This window comes from Ranitomeya imitator, chromosome 2, assembly GCF_032444005.1.
Source record: "Ranitomeya imitator isolate aRanImi1 chromosome 2, aRanImi1.pri, whole genome shotgun sequence".
NCBI lineage: Eukaryota > Metazoa > Chordata > Amphibia > Anura > Dendrobatidae > Ranitomeya > Ranitomeya imitator.
In genome coordinates this window covers 380,348,594-380,365,510 of record NC_091283.1, presented here as the reverse complement: position 1 = coordinate 380,365,510, position 16,917 = coordinate 380,348,594, and the positions used below count along the sequence as shown (strand labels likewise).

Here is a 16,917-nt window from a genome sequence, read left to right as displayed (position 1 = left end):
ACCCAAACAGTTTCCATAGAGCTCCATGTCTCTGAAGCTTCAATCTCTTTGCAGATATACGCTTTTCTAACATACAATGCGACACCTCCTCCTCGTGATCAAGTCTGTTTCTTGCAAATAAGTTGTATCCTTCTAGCCTTGTATTCCAATCATGTGTATCGTCCCACCAAGTTTCAGTGATTCCAATGACATCATATTTCTTTTCCTGCATTAGTAGTTCCAATTCTCCTTGTTTGTTGCCCATGCTTTGTGCATTCGCTTAGAAACATTTTAGTTTGTGGGTGGTTTCTCTTTCTCCAATATTTTTATTATTTAGATTTTTTTGTCTTTGTTTTTCCCTTCCACTTCTAATAGCAGAGTTCTCAGTAGTATTTGTCAGGTGTATGGCTGTTTCTGGCCTTTTGCTTCCCTTCCCATATTGTTCTAGTTTGTTAAATATTAATTAATTGAATTATTCTTATTCTGTACTGAGCACATTGCTTCTTGCTGACACTACCAAAAGCTATTTCTGTGTATGTAGCTCAGAGTATAAGTTAACACCATATACAGAGAACATGTGATCTGTGGGAGACATATAAATAACGTCTCTTAGGAGGGTGGGGGGATTTTTTGTCACTTGGGGCTGTCACCTCCGGCCTTCACATTCATTCTCCATGGATATGAGACAAGACACAAGGAACAGCAGCCGGTAGCCATGATGACCTTCAGATTTCACACAGATAGACGGTTTTACCATTCAGGACTTTTGGGAAAGATGAGTAACAAGACAAGCGCTGATATTTACACATGGACAATCTGTTCGTAACTATTTCATCTACTTTTATGTTTTGCTGCAATGTGGTTTTTCTGCGGACAATTCAATAAACCACTATACTTTTTATGAGAATATCATGACATTTTTTCTTTAAGAGTAAGCACCTGGTGAATAGTCCTGATTAAATAAATGTGCGAAATAAGAATTTTTAACATAGTTAAAAGCTCTCCTGAGGAGTGTAGCAAGGCGACTTCCAAATACATGTTTTCCAGTCTTCATAAGGTGCACCCCATCACTAGCAAGTAGTCCATCATGTCGGTAGTTCACTACATGATCCAGAAATCCAAATCCTTGCTGACGGCACCATCAACGTAGCCATTTCACCTGCAGAATCTTATTCCACCTCCTTGATCCATGGACATCCACTGGAAGGATGGAAGAGAAGACCACCTGTGCTCCCAAATTCTTTCACTTTCTTACCTAAGTTTTCAAAGTCACTGCAGATGGTTTCCGGTTTGTATCTTGCGGTGTCATTTGTCCCCACAGTAGTAAGGGGTAGTCATCTGTAGGTCTGAAGAGTCCTGATATCCTTTCTCCTTAATGATTTTCAATGAAGCTAACCTCTCTCCTAGATTTTGTAACTTTTCCTCCAACTTTTCCTCACCTGAACCTTGCGCCCAATCAGCGCCGGCGCCACTGCCCCCCCTTTGGACGTATAAGTAGTGAAGAGGAAGGGAGCAACCAGCCGCAGCTTTCATTGCCTCGTGATTACTTATACGCCAAGGGGGGACAGTGACACCGGCGCTGATTGGGCACAAGGTTCAGTTGACGACACAATCTCACATGAACCCTGGCAATGTGAGTGCTGACAGCACAGGAACGGGAACGGCGCCGGCACAGGTGAGGGTGAGTAGTTTCTTTTATTTAAGTCAACAAAAGAAAGAAAGTAAGCGGCACAGCCCAACTGCCCTGCGATTATCTGCTCAATGTGGAAAAGTCTAAGACAATAGGCAGTCCGCCCAGATGAGAGGAGGTGCTTGCGTGAAACGAAGTATCCATGTAAGACAAAAATAAAGAAAAGACGCAATAGCACTCACCAATCTGTAGCAGTTCAAACGTCCTTTATTGGAACATACAGTGAAAAATCTTCACGGCACAAGGGAGGGAGGGAGTGAGAACAGGAGTGCGGCAGACAGGACAGTCTGCCGCACTCCTGTTCTCACTCCCTCCCTTGAGCCGTGAAGATTTTTCACTGTATGTTCCAATAAAGGACGTTTGAACTGCTACAGATTGGTGAGTGCTATTGCGTCTTTTCTTTATTTTTGTCTTACATGGATAGTTTCTTTTATTTAGGCAATCATAAAAGTTGTTAAATGTTTTCGGTCTTACATTCACACCTTCATCAGTAATGCGGGGGGAGGTATACAGAAAATAATTGGAATTATATAAAGAATAAAGTTGGAAGATGTAGCATAAACTTTATAGCGATTATCATGATTATATACATTACGTTCAGATTCTTTATGTTTAAAGTTATTTTGTTGAACTCTGTGCCCTCTCATTACGCATGTTGCCTTCATTTTCTTGATATAGCATTCTGCTGTGTAATGAATTCTATATAAAACGTAATTAGAGGACACAGAGTTCAACAAAATAACTTTAAACATAAAGAATCTGAACATAATGTATATAATCATGATAATTATGCTACAACTTCAACTTTTTTCTTTATATAATTCCACTTTTTATTTTCTGTTCCCCCCCTCCTCAGTTCTCATGAAGGTCTGAAAGTAAGACCTAAAACGTTTAACAACTTTTATGATTTTATGACTACCTAAATAAAAGAATCTCCATTCACTGCAAACCTAATTGAGTGCCAAGTTTCTTTTTTATTGTATACAGGCTGGATACCCTACTGGAGCACCACTTCTCACACCACTTCTAGGAGTGACGTATGCTACTTTAGCATTACCACTGAAAAGTTGTCGGCATGGGAGGGGAGTTTAGATGTTTTATTTTAACAGGGGCTACATTCAAATTGAGAGGAGGTTGTCATAGTAGTGGATAAACCCTGTTAATAAAAATTCAGGTATTTTAGATATTTCCTTTAGATTTGTTCTGTGTTTATGTTGCTGGATTGGACACATTATGTGATAAATCTCTGTATGTGACTATACTGTAATGGGACTGTGTGTTATCCTGGGGACAGGACGGGGCCATGACTAGATGTAGTGATCATGTGACGCCGGTAACAGCTCCGGAGGTTTCTTACATGGGATCTTTATGATGTTACATCGTCATCTTCTCCCCATTCAGGTCCCTACAATATTGGATCCTCTCAGTGGAGATCTTCTATATAAAAGAATTCTCCTGAGTGACCCTACAAGGATGGATAGGGACAGGGACAAGATGGCAGAGAGGATATTACACCTCACCCTAGAGATCCTCTTCCGGCTTACTGGAGAGGTGAGCGATTCTGATGACGTCACATTACATCATTCTTATCTATGGGAATAACAGGTGGACACAACTGGAGAGGTGAGGACTCTGGAAATGTCTGTAGTGAGATTTATTAATGTATCTTTCTATAACTAGGATTACACAGCAGTGAAGAAGACCTCTAGTGAGCGCTGTCAGGCCTCTGTGTCTGAGGGATGGGGAAGACCCCTGAGCCCAATCAAGGGGCCTCCACCTCACCCCCACACACATGAGGACATCAATGAACAGAAGATCCTAGAACTCACCTACAAGATGATTGAGCTGCTGACTGGAGAGGTGACACTGCTGGGAATGCTGGGACATTATACAGTAACACTATGGAGGGATCGGGGAGATAATGGTATCATTGTATGTGTCAGGTTCCTATAAGAAATCAGGATATCACTGTCTATTTCTCCATGGAGGAGTGGGAGTATTTAGAAGGACACAAAGATCTGTACAAGGACATCAAGATGGAGGTTCCCCAGCCCCTCACATCACCAGGTAATAGACAGGACTAAATACACACGGCCTATAATTATCTGTATGTAAAGAATGAATTCAGTCCCTGTATGCGTTTCCTCCAGTTCTATCAAGTAAGATGACAACACCAGAGAGATGTCCCTGTCCCCTTCAGGATCATGAGGTAGATGGAGAGATATTCAATATGATGTGTTGATGACTGTGAAGGTATTGTGTTCAGTCTCGTTTAATCCACCAGTATTATACACTGAATGTAAAATTTATTACAGACACCTGCCCTTTTCCTGATTGGAGCCCTTGTGCAAGTTAAACTAGTGACTGTAGAGTGCAACAAAAAAAAGTGATCAGTTTTCAATGTAAATCCTCAGTAGAATGGGAAAGTTGAGCTATCTGAGCCACTTAGAACATGGCATGGTCATCGTTAATAGATTTGCCAGGAGAAGCTTAGAATCAAAATCTGAAGTCATTGTACATGACTGCGGACTTCTGCAGCCTCATAGTGTAAGCACCGCACACGTTGCCATAGAGAGTTGACGATAACGTGACCCCAAATACGTGATTTGCTTGGGAGAATTTCAGGCTGATGGAGGTGGAGTAATGGTGTTGGGAATGCTTTCTGGGCGCATGCTGGGTCCTCTGATTTCTGTGGATATATGTTTGGACACTATGAATAACTTAAACATTTTGCCATTCCAAGTTCATCATGCAGTGCTGCCAGAAACATGAAAGCATTTTTTTCTAGCATTCTAAAGGATTTACCAACGATCACGACCAGCGATATGACCTGGCCGTGATCGTTGGTAAGTCGTTGTGTGGTCGCTGGGGAGCTGTCACACAGACAGCTCTCTCCAGGGACCAACGATCAGGGGAACGACTTCGGCATCGTTGAAACTGTCTTCAACGATGCCGAAGTCCCCGGGTAACCAGGGTAAACATCGGGTTACTAAGTGCAGGGCCGCGCTTAGTAACCCGATATTTACCCTGGTTACCATTGTAAAAGTAAAAAAAAAAAACACTACATACTCACATTCCGATGTCTGTCACGTCCCCCGGCGTCAGCTTCTTTGCACTGTGTAAGCGCCGGCCGTAAAGCAGAGCGGTGACGTCCCCGCTGTGCTCTGCTTTACGGCCGGCCGGCGCTGACACAGTGCAGGGAAGCTGACGCCGGGGGACGTGACAGACATCGGAATGTGAGTATTTAGTTTTTTTTTTTTTTACTTTTACAATGGTAACCAGGGTAAATATCGGGTTACTAAGCGCGGCCCTGCACTTAGTAACCCGATGTTTACCCTGGTTACAGGTGAACACATCGCCAGATCGGCGTCACACATGCCGATCTAGCAATGACAGCGGGGTGATCAGCGACCAAAAAAGGTCCTGATCATTCCCCACGACCAACGATCTCCCAGCAGGGGCCTGATCGTTGGTCGCTGTCACACATGAAGATATCGTTAGCAGGATCGTTGCTACGTCACAAAAAACGTGACGTTGCAATTATATCCTTAATGATATCGTTATGTGTGAAGGTACCTTAAGCCTTCACAATCTCCAGATCTTAATCCTATAGAGCATCTCAGGAACAAATTTGAATAGACTGTTAAAAACATCTAAGTACCTCCATCTGGAATATATGACATGACAAATTGTTGAGATTCTGAAGGTCAGTGAAAGTCCAATATGCTACTAAATGGCTGACTCTGATAATCATTCATTTTATGTTTATACTTGGAGATGACTGTATAAAGCTTATCATAGACATTAGATGTTGTCTGTATCTTCTCTCAATTTTCTGGTTATGGAGACTGCTGGTCTAAATTAGGAGCCAACAGGTTAGATTTATAGAGGAGACCTGCAGCTATGTTCTAACTACTGCTGTCTTTTAACTTTTGTTTATTTATGATCTTTTCAGTTCTTTTAAATCATTTCATGCAACTTCTCCATCTTTCTGTGACCTTTACAATATTTGTTTCAGGGTAAAGATCTGACCCATATTAATACTACAGAGACATATGTGAGGGGTGATGAGCGGTGTAAAGAGGAGATTCCTACAGATAACTGTATAGGTGAGTAGTAACCACTAAATGCCAGAGTTTGGCTAGAAGAGGAAGCACAGAGTTTGGCCATGTACTAGTCCAGCATTGAATTTTTCCACTCAGAGATAAAATAGTTTTACTGAGGATCTCCTCCATAATATTTTTGACTCTTAATTTTGCATCAGGACTAGAACATTCTGAGTTAACAGAGTGACTCCAGTGAAAATGATTTAATATTAATGACCTAAGATGAGACATATGAGCTACCGTATATACTCGAGTATGAGCCGAGATTTTTAGCCCATTTTTTGGGCTGAAAGTGCCCCTCTCGGCTAATACTCCAGTCATTGTCCCAGGGAGTTGGCGGGGGAGGGCGAGCGGCAGCTGGCGAATCATACTTACCTGCTCCCGGCACATCTCTGCATTTCTGATGGTCTCCGGGCGCTGGAGTGATCAGCGGTCACGTGGTACCGCTCATTAAAGTAATGAATATGGATGCATATTTATTAGTTTAATGAGCGGTACCAGTGACCGCTGACCACCGATACAAGCTGCCGATGCTCGGAGACCATCTGTCACTGAGAAGCAGGGACCACGCCAGGAGCAGGTGAGTATAAAAGGGAAGGGTAAGCTTTGCGCGATATTCACCTCTCCCCGTTCCACCGCCGGGCGCCGCTCCTTCTTCCGCATCTTCTGGCTGTGACTGTTCAGGTCAGAGGGCGCGATGATGTGGTTAGTGTGCACGCCGCCCTTTGCCTAAACAGTCAGAGAGCCGGGATGATAGAGCGGCGCCTGGCGATGGAACGGGGACAGTTGAATATCGCAAGTGCCGGGGGCCTGAGCGACGAGAGGTGAGTATGTGATTTTTTTTAATCACAGCAACAGCATATGGGGCATAATCCATGGAGCATCTTATAGGGCCATAATCAACCTTTGTGCAGCATTATATGGGGCAAATGTTTCTATGGAGCATCTTATGGGGCCATAATCAACCTTTGTGCAGCATTATATGGGGCAAATGTTTCTATGGAGCATCTTATGGGGCCATTATTAACTTTTGTGCAGCATTGTATGGGGAATATTTTAATTTGGAGCATCTTATGGGGCCCATCATAAACTGTATGGAGCATTATATGGGACGTATTTTGTATGGAGCATCTTATGGGGCCATCATGAACTGTATGGAGCATTATATGGGGCTCCTGATTCAATATGGATATTCAAAAACACTTAACCTACTGATGTCTCAATTAATTTTACTTTTATTGGTATCTATTTTTATTTTTGAAATTTACCGGTAGCTTCTGAATTTCCTACCCTAGGCTTATACTCGAGTCATTAAGTTTTCTCAGTTTTTTGTGGCAAAACTAGGGGTCTCAGCTTATACTCAGGTCGGCTTATACTCGAGTATATACGGTAATTGATAATCTGAAGGGATATTGGAATGGGCAGCTTGTAACACACCACATTTTCCTGCTTGTTATGTTAAGGAGAGTAGGCCCTTGTTTGTAGGCCCAAACTAATTGACCCATTCAATTTGGATTGAGGATGAGAAGTAAAAAATTAAGTTAACTTGTCATGTAATTATCAACAGCGCCTTGCAAAAACCTAATGCAAGTTGGGCAGCTTTGTCAAAGACTATTTTCAATGGTTCTAAGAAAAGCACTGTAATGAATGGAAACGGAGGCACAGGTGGTGAAGTTCACATTCGTTTTTATTAAAGTTTAATGTGGAACCTCTGGACCAAGGTCCGGGGGGCTCTGAAGGGGGCGTGACTATGTGAGCCCCAGACACCTGTGGTAAGACCCCTCGAACAGGGTCGGAATGAAATGCCTGAGGGACACTGGTGCTACCTCCAGATAGACCCCGAACTCGTGGCAGCTGCCCCAGCGGGACAGGCGGACTAGCTTGTTTAACAGGTGTCGTAGAGCTAACCAGATGGTACCGGGTGTTCGGGTAGAAGTAGGTACTGGCGTTGTTCTGAGTAGAGGATGGCAGATTGGTGGGATGAGACAGAACTGTCGTAGACAGAACGGACGTCGTCCAGGATAACCAGGTAACAGGTAGCTGATGATCTGTGGAGACAGACAATGTAAGCAGAGCAGTGGCAGAGAACTTCAGAGACGGAAGCACATGCTAGCAGGAACCGGAAATGAGCAACAATGTTGCTCCGGCGCCCTCCCTATGGTAGAGGCGCTAGAAATAGAGATCCAAAACACGCCATTGGTCAGAAGTACCTTTTTTAAAAATGTGAGCTGTCTCTTTAAGAGACCGGGAGCGCATGCGCGACCTAAGCACTCTGTCCGAGAACCTGCTGGGCGCGCTCCAGGAAGCAGAGGAGGATGGGGAGGCAGAGACCACACCAGGACAGCGTGGAGCTGGCACACAGGTTGAGACCCGACTGGGACCCCGCAGAGGTACAGGGACCGGGTGTAACAAGCACTAAAAGACCACGAAAACTTTCAACTTCTTTTAATGGGTGTTGAAATTGGGAGAAAACAGGAGAAAACACTGTGTTATCATCCTTGAGTAACACTGACATATAAGAGGTTTCGAACAATATCGTTGACTAACTCTTGGAAGTTGGAAGACGGCTGAAGAATTACCAAGTCCAAAAAGACATGGATGTCATTATATTCAAAGGTCCATGATGAGATCTTAAAGCAGTTTTCATTTTGAAATATTGAGAATGTCCAGACAAATTTATTTACACATTCAAGGAGAATATTGGAGGTTTCAGTATTGTAGACTTTGTACTATTAAATTGTTTGCACTAGTTCCCTGCAAATCTGTCAAGTGTTATAAATTTGCACAATTACAAAAATTCTTTCTAATTTATCACTAAGCACTGGCTGGCTCTTAACTGTCTTAACAATAAAAATGTTAATATACTCAGTTCCAGGAAAGTAGTGACCAGTTCTCAAAATATTAATAATAATAATTCTAATATATCATAGAAAACTCTTTAAAATAAATGATGATCATGCATATTGGGCATGCATCATGCACCAGCCCAACCGGGAACTGTAGTGCATTTGTAGAAGTGTGAAGAGACCACTCACAATAGCGCTCCCTTTTAGTATAGGACTGCAGACCCATAGAATCAGAACAGCTTCTTTACATGGTCAGCAATGTCAGAACCCATGATCTTTCCTCTCGTCCACAACCTATCCAATGAACGTAATTCTGTAGAGAGTACGTTTTACCTTGCTAGAATCAATGTTTTGTTGAATATCAAATTCCTGATGGTTATCAATAACAACTGAAGGAGAAGTCTTAGCTGTATCTACCGAGGAGCAATATAATTTGAGCAAGGAGTTTGAAATACATGAGAAGTCTTGAAAGAATCTGGAAGTTGGAGATGGAAAGTAGTTGGATCAATGATTTAATTCATCTTCTATGGGGCTGTATACTTAAGGTTGAGTTTAGTGGACTCAACCTTGATCCTAACAACCACACCTTTAGTCCTATATTAAAGAAAAGACCCATGGATCGTTCAGTTGGTGAGACATCAAAGCTTTGGATTTGAGTGGCCAGAATTGAGCGCTTATTGATTTGCCTGCTAATGCAATCTGATACAAAATGTGATACATAGCAGTGTGCAACTCCAAACTACATTAATCAGCTGGTGGTACAAAGTTCCTTTCCCCTTTCAGGAGAAGAAGCCAAGAATGTTTAAGGTCAAGTTTATGAAATATGCAATCCAGTCTGAAAGTAAAGTCATAGCAGTGTCCATAAGGGGTTGATTAATGCATCATCCTCATTTTTAGTCTGATAGGTGTAGAAAAATTTCCATCAGATTCCAGAATCATTCCACTGAGATTTTGGCACATACATCTAAAAGCCAAAGCCAACTCCAATTACTGCTGTTTAACCATTAAAAAAAATCTCTAAGAGGCATTTAAATGTTTCCAATTAGCGTCTGTCTAGTTGCCAATTGTCCCCTTTTTCCCCTCCTGAAGCAATGAATCCTTCATGAGGAGAAGAATGGATTAAAGGATTGTCATGACAGCTGGGGAGCCACTAAAGAGCACCCCTGTTTCGCCTAGCAAGTCCAAGGGTTAAAAGTTGACCAGCGATTTCTCATTTTTACAACACCATTTTTTAGGGACCATATCACATTTGAAGTCACTTAGAGGGGTCTATATGATAGAAAATACCCAAGTGTGAAATCATTCTAAAAACTGCACCCTTCAAGGTGTGCAAAACCACATTCAAGAAGTTTATTAACCCTTCTGGTGCTTCACAGGAATTTTTGGAATGATTAAAAAAATGAACATTTAACTTTTTTTCACAAAAAAATTACTTCCGATCCAATTTTATTTTCCCAAGGGTAACAGGAGAAATTGGAAAAAAGTTATTGTGCAATTTGTCTTGAGTATGCTGATACTCCATATGTGGGGGGAACCACTGGACGCAAGGAAGGGAAGGAGCGGCGTTTGACTTTTTCAATGCAAAATTGGCTGAAATTGAGATCGGACGCCGTGTCGAGTTTGGAGAGCCTCTTATGTGCCTAAACAGTGGAAATCCCCCACAAGTGACACCATTTTGGAAACTAGACCCCCCAAGGAACTTATCTGAGAGGGTGGTGAGAACTTTGAACCCATAAGGGCTTCACAGAAGTTCATAATGTAGAGCCGTAAAATTAAAAAATCATATTTTTCCCACAAAAATGATCTTTTCACCCCCATTTTTAATTTTCCTAAGGGTAACAGGACTCCAAAAGTTATTGTTATGTTGTAGCTCGGAAGGGAAGTAGTGACGTTTTGGAATGCAGACTTTGATGGAATGGTCTGCGAGCATTTGGAGAGCCCCTGATGTGCCTAAGCAATGGAAACCCCCACAAGTGACCCCATTTTGGAAACTACACCCCCCCAAGGAACTTATCTAGATGTGTGGTGAGAATTTTGAGCTCCTAGTTGTTTCACTAAAGTTTATAAAGCCCGGGCGTGAAAATAAAAAATCATATTTTTTCCACAAACATGATTTTTTAGTCCCCAATTTTTTATTTTCCCAAGGGTAACAGGAGAAATCGGACCCCAAAAGTTGTTGTGCAATTTGTCCTGAGTATGCTGATACCCCATATGTGGGGGAAAACCACTGTTTGGATGCATGGCAGAGCTTGGAAGGGAAAGAGCACCGTTTGACACTTTCAATGCAGAATTTGCAGGAATTGATATCTGAAGCCATGTCGCGTTTGGAGACCCCTGATGTGCCTAAACAGTGGAAACCCCCCAATTCTAACTCCAACCCTAACCCCAGCACACCCCTAATCCCAACCCTAACCATAACCCTAATCACAAATCTAACCCTAACACACCCCTAACCCTAATCCCAACCATAACTGTAATCCTAACTTTAGCCCCAACCCTAACCCTAACGGGAAAATGGAAATAAATTAAAAAAAAATTTTTTATTATTTTTCCCTGGCTAAGGGGGTGATACATGGGGGTTTGATTTACTATTTATATTCAGTTTCTATAGTTGGTTTTTATGTTTGGCTGCTGTCACACACTAAAAGGCACTTTTCATTTCAAAAAATAGTTTTTGCATCACCACATTTAGGATGAGTTGATGTTTTTATTGGTACCTTTTTTGGGGCATATGACATTTTTTATTGCTTTTTATTCAGATTTTTGTGAGGCAGAATGAACAAAAACCAGCAGTTCATGAATTTCTTTTGGGGGGGAGATGTTTATATCGTTCCGTGTGTGGTAAAATTGATAAAGCAGTTTTATTTTTCGGGTCAGTACGATTACAGCGATAAAAACTATTTTATATAAAAAATAATTATTTTTGCATCTTTTTTTCCGAGAGCCATAACTTTTTTATTTTTCCGCTGATGGAGCTGTATGACGGTTTGTTTTTTTGCGGGACAAGATTACGTTTTCAGCGGTACCATGTGTAGTGCTGCAGTAGCACCGTACGTAGTGAAGAGGCAGTGAACCACAAAGTTCAAACACAAAAGTCTCTTTAACGTGTTACTTCACACATAAAGGTGCATAGCATTTTATAGTACACGTCATCAACGATCAATACACACAGTTGCATCTCATCTCAGTGCCCGTTTTATAGCACTACACATCATATGGCTTTTAGATTGCTGTCCCTAAACATGCCAGACATCTCCTTGCCCAGTATCCGTGGGACGACCGCACACCATATTACAGTCTCCAAACACAGCTTTACCTGTTGCAGACACTACAGATGCCAGTCCTCCTCTGACTAGTTCCTGTGGGTGTCCTGCACCGCTGTATCACAGACTCGTTACTCACACAGCCGTACACAGCCCAGGATATCCTCCGGATAGCAGCCGGGCACCATATCCACCTGTTTGCAATCGTTACACATGCCAGTCCTCTTTCAAGCATAGGACATCCAACTCCGGGCACAGGACTGTCCACATCCAAGACCAGTTAACATGGACAACTTGCATCGCTGTATACGCTGTGGGTGCCAGGCTATTTAGCTGCCATAGCTGCTGCCTCCGCTGGCCTGTGCTGCTTCACACACACACAGCCAGCGACTTCAGGCCTCTGCTCTGCACAACAGCGCACACCAGACTGACACTGACGTTGCACCTGACACACCCATACCTCTTACTGCAGGGTTTTTAACAAACAAACCCGTGGCTTTCATCCACATGGAAAACCCGGACCAGAAATCCATGACTACCATGCACACCTATGGACTTCATCAGTCTCCTTGCACAACCTGGGAAGAACTGTGACATGAGTCACTGCCTCACACATGTTTATTAATATTCATCTTTTTGATTGCATGTTATTCCACTTTTTGTTCGGCAGTATGATGATAAAGCATTGTTTTTGGGTCATTACGGATGCAGTAGTACTAAATATGTGTACTTTTATTGTTTAGATTTGTTTTTAATTCAAATATTTATTTATTGATGGAATAAATATTGTTTTTTTATTATTATTTTTTATTTATTTTTAAATATTTTTACAATTATTATTATTATTTTTTTTATTCATTCTTACTTTTACACTGTGTCCCACTATGGGACACTCATTTTGTGCAGGCTGATCACTTCTACAGCATGCAGATCTGTTACACTGACCTGAGAGTCTTCCGGCTCATCACTGCGCATGACAGGAAGCCTCTCAGGTCTGGAGACCCGGATTTCGTCATGACGACATTGGGTCTCCATGGCAGCGATCGGGACCCCGTGTCATGGGAGGGGCTCTGGAATGCTGCGATCATGTTATGAAGACAGGTAAAAGATTAATTCAGGTCATACACAGAAATCAGGCAGGTAGATGTCTAAGCAACAGATGAGGCAGGAAGCAAATCAAGAGCAAACCAAGATCATTTTCTACTAATGATATAGAATATAGTTTTGATGCCACTGTCTTGTTCAGTTGAAAATTGAATGTTACTACAAATCATAATTATAAATGCTATGAAATATTATATGCTAAATAAGAATTGATATATATTTTCAAGGAATGTTGTTTAAAAATAATAAAACTGATTTTATTTTTGGCAGATGACTGTACCAGAAGCATAGAGAAAAATTTGATATTTTCAGATTTTAAAGAAGATGATCATAATATTACACCAGATACATATAAAGTGAATGTCATAGTCCCAGATACACCTCCAGCCCTACAGAGTAATTGTCTATCAACTGACTCTTTTGAACTTGTTCCATCTCCTGATTCATCACAAATTGTAAAGCAAAATGAAAATAACAGAATTTATCATGACCATCAAAGAGATCACACAAGAAAGAAGCCATTCTCATGTTCAAATCGTGGGAAATGTTTTACAGATAAGTCAATTCTTGTTAGACATGAGATAATTCACACAGGGAGGAATTTATTTTCATGTTCACAATGTGAAAAAAAGTTTTACAGGTAAGTCAAATCTTGTTAGACATGAGAGAATTCACACATGGAGGAGATTATTTTCTTGTCCAGAATGTGGGAAAAGTTTTACAGATAAGTCAATTCTTGTTAGACATCTGAGAATTCACACATGGGGAAACTTATTTTCATATTCAGAATGTGGGAAAAGTTTTACAGGAAAATCACATCTTGTTAGGCATCTGAGAACTCACACAGGAGAGAAATTATTTTTATGTTCAGAATGTGGGAAAAGTTTTACAGATAAGTCAAATCTTGTTAGACATCAGAGAATTCACACAGGGGAGAAATTATTTTCTTGTTCGATATGTGGGCAATGTTTTAATTATAAATCTGTTTTAGTTACACATCAGAAAACTCACACAGGGGAGAAGCCATTTTCATGTTCCCAATGTAGGAAATGTTTTTCAAACAAATCAAATCTTGTAACACATTTGAAAATTCACACAGGCGAGAGGCCATTTTCGTGTTCCCAGTGTGGGAAATGTTTTATAAACAAATCACATCTTGTCACACATCAGAGAATTCACAGAGGTGAGAAGCCTTTTTGTTGCTCAGAATGTGGGAAATGTTTTAGAAATAAGCGAAATCTCATCATACACCAGAGAAATCACACAGGGGAGAAGGTATTTTAATGTTCAGAATATGGGAAATGATTTAATTTAATTGGCTTCTAATACATCAGAGATTTCACACAGGAGAGAAGCCATTTTCATGATCAGAATGAGAGAAATATTATTCTATAAACTGTGATCTTGCAAAGCATCAGAGAATGCACACAGGGGAGAAGCCATGCTCATGTTCATAATGTGAGAAATATTGTAGTAATAAATTAAGACATGTTAAACATCAGAAAATTCAAGTGTAGAGTAGAGGCCAGTTTCAGATTCAGAAAATGGGAAATGTAGAGATAAATGTACTCTTCCTGGACACAAGAGAATTCACAGAGGGGAGAATCCATTTTCATGTTCAGAATGTGGGAAATATTTTGCAAATTAATCAAATCTTGTTGCACATTAAATAATTGACACAAGGATGAGTAATTGACACAAGGATGAGTAATTTTCCTGTTCAGGAATTAGGATATTTCATCTATTAATTTAATATCAGAAGAGGTGGCAAATTGTACAAGAAAGAAAATAAAAGTAAAGTCCCGTGTCATACAAGAGAAATGTAAAACAATTTAAAACACTAAATAATGATTTACAGTGGTGCTTGAAAGTTAGTGAACCCTCCCAAATTTTCCATATTTCTGCATAGATTGTTTGCACAATTATGAGGCAGTTTGTATTTTTGATTAATTTTATTAGTGAACGACTCCAGTGCTGCTGTTCTATCCAAAAGGCTAAAAATGAAACCTGAATATTTAAGAAAGTAAAAGTTCTATTTTGACTTGCGTGGATATCCATGTGGGCAGAATTATTGGCCAAATATTATAGTACAGAATTATTATGCAACTAAATAAAAAGCTTACAATTTTCCACCTCCGTTATTTATTTTCATCTGTTTGAGAATAATAACCAAACAGCTCCAAATGTACAAAAATACAATTCCATAAATAATATCAGTGACCATTATATCCACCCTTCTTTTCCATAACAGTAGGGCTTTCACTTATCTTATGTGAACTGTGTGTTACTCTGTAAGGTTTTATCTTATTTGTACATGTCCACTCTGAATTGTAAAGTGCTGCAGGCGTGCTGTTGTCGCTAAAGAAATAAAAAATTGTTGTTATTATTAGAAGCTTTTCATACATTTAGTCTATCAGTTTCTTACTCTGTTGACGATCATCTTTTTGGGCAGCACAGAAGCATAGTTAGGGATTCGGCTCAGAGGGCTAAATTTCTGAGTGGGCCCCTAACCAGGTAACCATGTTTCCAACTATGGTGCCGCACCCCATAGTGGGTATAGGGGAATTTCAGCAGATGACCATGCCGTTACTGAAAATAAATCACTATACAAAGACTGACACTGATATTACTCCTCATTATATGGTAACCATAAAATGATAGATACCAGTCCTGCAGAACATGTAAGAGATTTTAGTGCAGTTATAGATGGTGACTTACAGCTAATGTTCTTGATGGAGTCGCTCATCTTTTCCATCTGGCCCAGACCAACAACACAACTTCTTCCAGCCATGACTCATCTGCAGAGTTTGCAACAAAGACACATTTGACTTATATTTCCAGCACCTTCCCCAGCTATATTTCCAACCTTCAAAAACTACTCATCCTGCTGATACCCTTATTCTGAGCCAACGCTGTGGTATGTGTCCTTATTACTGCACCTCCTGTGGGTACTAGCCTTTTTTGTGGCTTTTAGATGGTGAAAGCAAACCCCAGAATATATTAATGCCCAATGAAAGTGCCTTAGAAGACAATGCCCACATTTTGTCTCTAGAAAGTAATAATGTTCATATGTACCACTTTAAGTCCTAATACCCTGAATGCCCCTATAACAAAAAGTGCCCACTGAACATTGTATAATGTCCCTTGAGTCCCCCCATATAAAGCTTAGTATGATGTCCTCACAGCTCCCCTATACACAGTGTCATGTCCCCACATCTCCCTTCTACACAGTATGATCATAGAATGTTAGAGATGGAAGGGAACTCATAGATTGTAAGCTTGCAGGCAAGGAGCTCACTCCTCTTGGTATCTGTTGATTTATGAGATTATTGTTATTCTGTAATGTCTTTTATTGTCTGTGCAAGTACCCTCTAAAATGTAAAGCGCTGCGGGATATGTTGGCGCTATAGCAATAAAATTATTATCTCAAGGGACATCGTGTCCAAACCCCTGCTCAATGCAGAATTCACTAAACCATTCACTAAACCATCTCAGACGCATGTCTATCCAGCCTCTGTTTGAAAACTTCCATTGAAGGAGAACTCACTACCTCTCGTTGCAGCCTGTTCCACTAATTGATCATCCTCACTGTCAAAAAGTTTTTTTTTCTAATATCAAATCTGTATCTTCTCCCTTTCAGTTTCATTCCATTGTGTAACAAATGGAAACGGAGGCACAGATGGTGAAGTTCACATTCGTTTTTATTAAACGTGGAACCTCTGGACCATGGTCCGGGGGGCTCCGAAGGCGGCATGACTGTGTGAGCCCCAGACATCCGAGGTAAGACCCCTCAAATAGGGTTTGAATGGGATACCTGAGGGACACGGGTGCTACTTCCAGTTAGACCCTGGACTCGTAGCTGACCCAGCGGGACAGACAGAAAAACAGGGTTAGCGGGTAACATAGAGCTAACCAGTGGGTACCAGGGG

At 40.9% G+C, this 16,917-nt stretch overlaps 1 protein-coding gene across 1 annotated transcript; it reads left to right on the top strand.

Moving 5' to 3' along the window:
- Positions 1-6,525: 6,525 nt before the first annotated feature.
- Positions 6,526-15,390, top strand: LOC138666628 (zinc finger protein OZF-like). The gene is made up of 4 exons (XM_069754824.1): positions 6,526-6,599; positions 8,017-8,165; positions 13,259-13,525; positions 13,572-15,390. The coding sequence occupies exons 1-4, from the start codon at positions 6,526-6,528 to the stop codon at positions 14,270-14,272; spliced, it is 1,191 nt and encodes a 396-aa protein (XP_069610925.1). The 3' UTR covers positions 14,273-15,390.
- Positions 15,391-16,917: the final 1,527 nt, after the last annotated feature.

Coding starts and splice junctions, on each gene's coding strand:
- LOC138666628 (XM_069754824.1), top strand. CDS start 6,526: ATGATAGAGCGGCGCCTGGCGATGGAACGGGGACAGTTGAATATCGCA. Junction 6,600..8,016: donor GGGGGCCTGAGCGACGAGAG/GTGAGTATGTGA, acceptor TGTCTCTTTAAG/AGACCGGGAGCGCATGCGCG. Junction 13,526..13,571: donor GCCATTCTCATGTTCAAATC/GTGGGAAATGTT, acceptor TAGACATGAGAT/AATTCACACAGGGAGGAATT.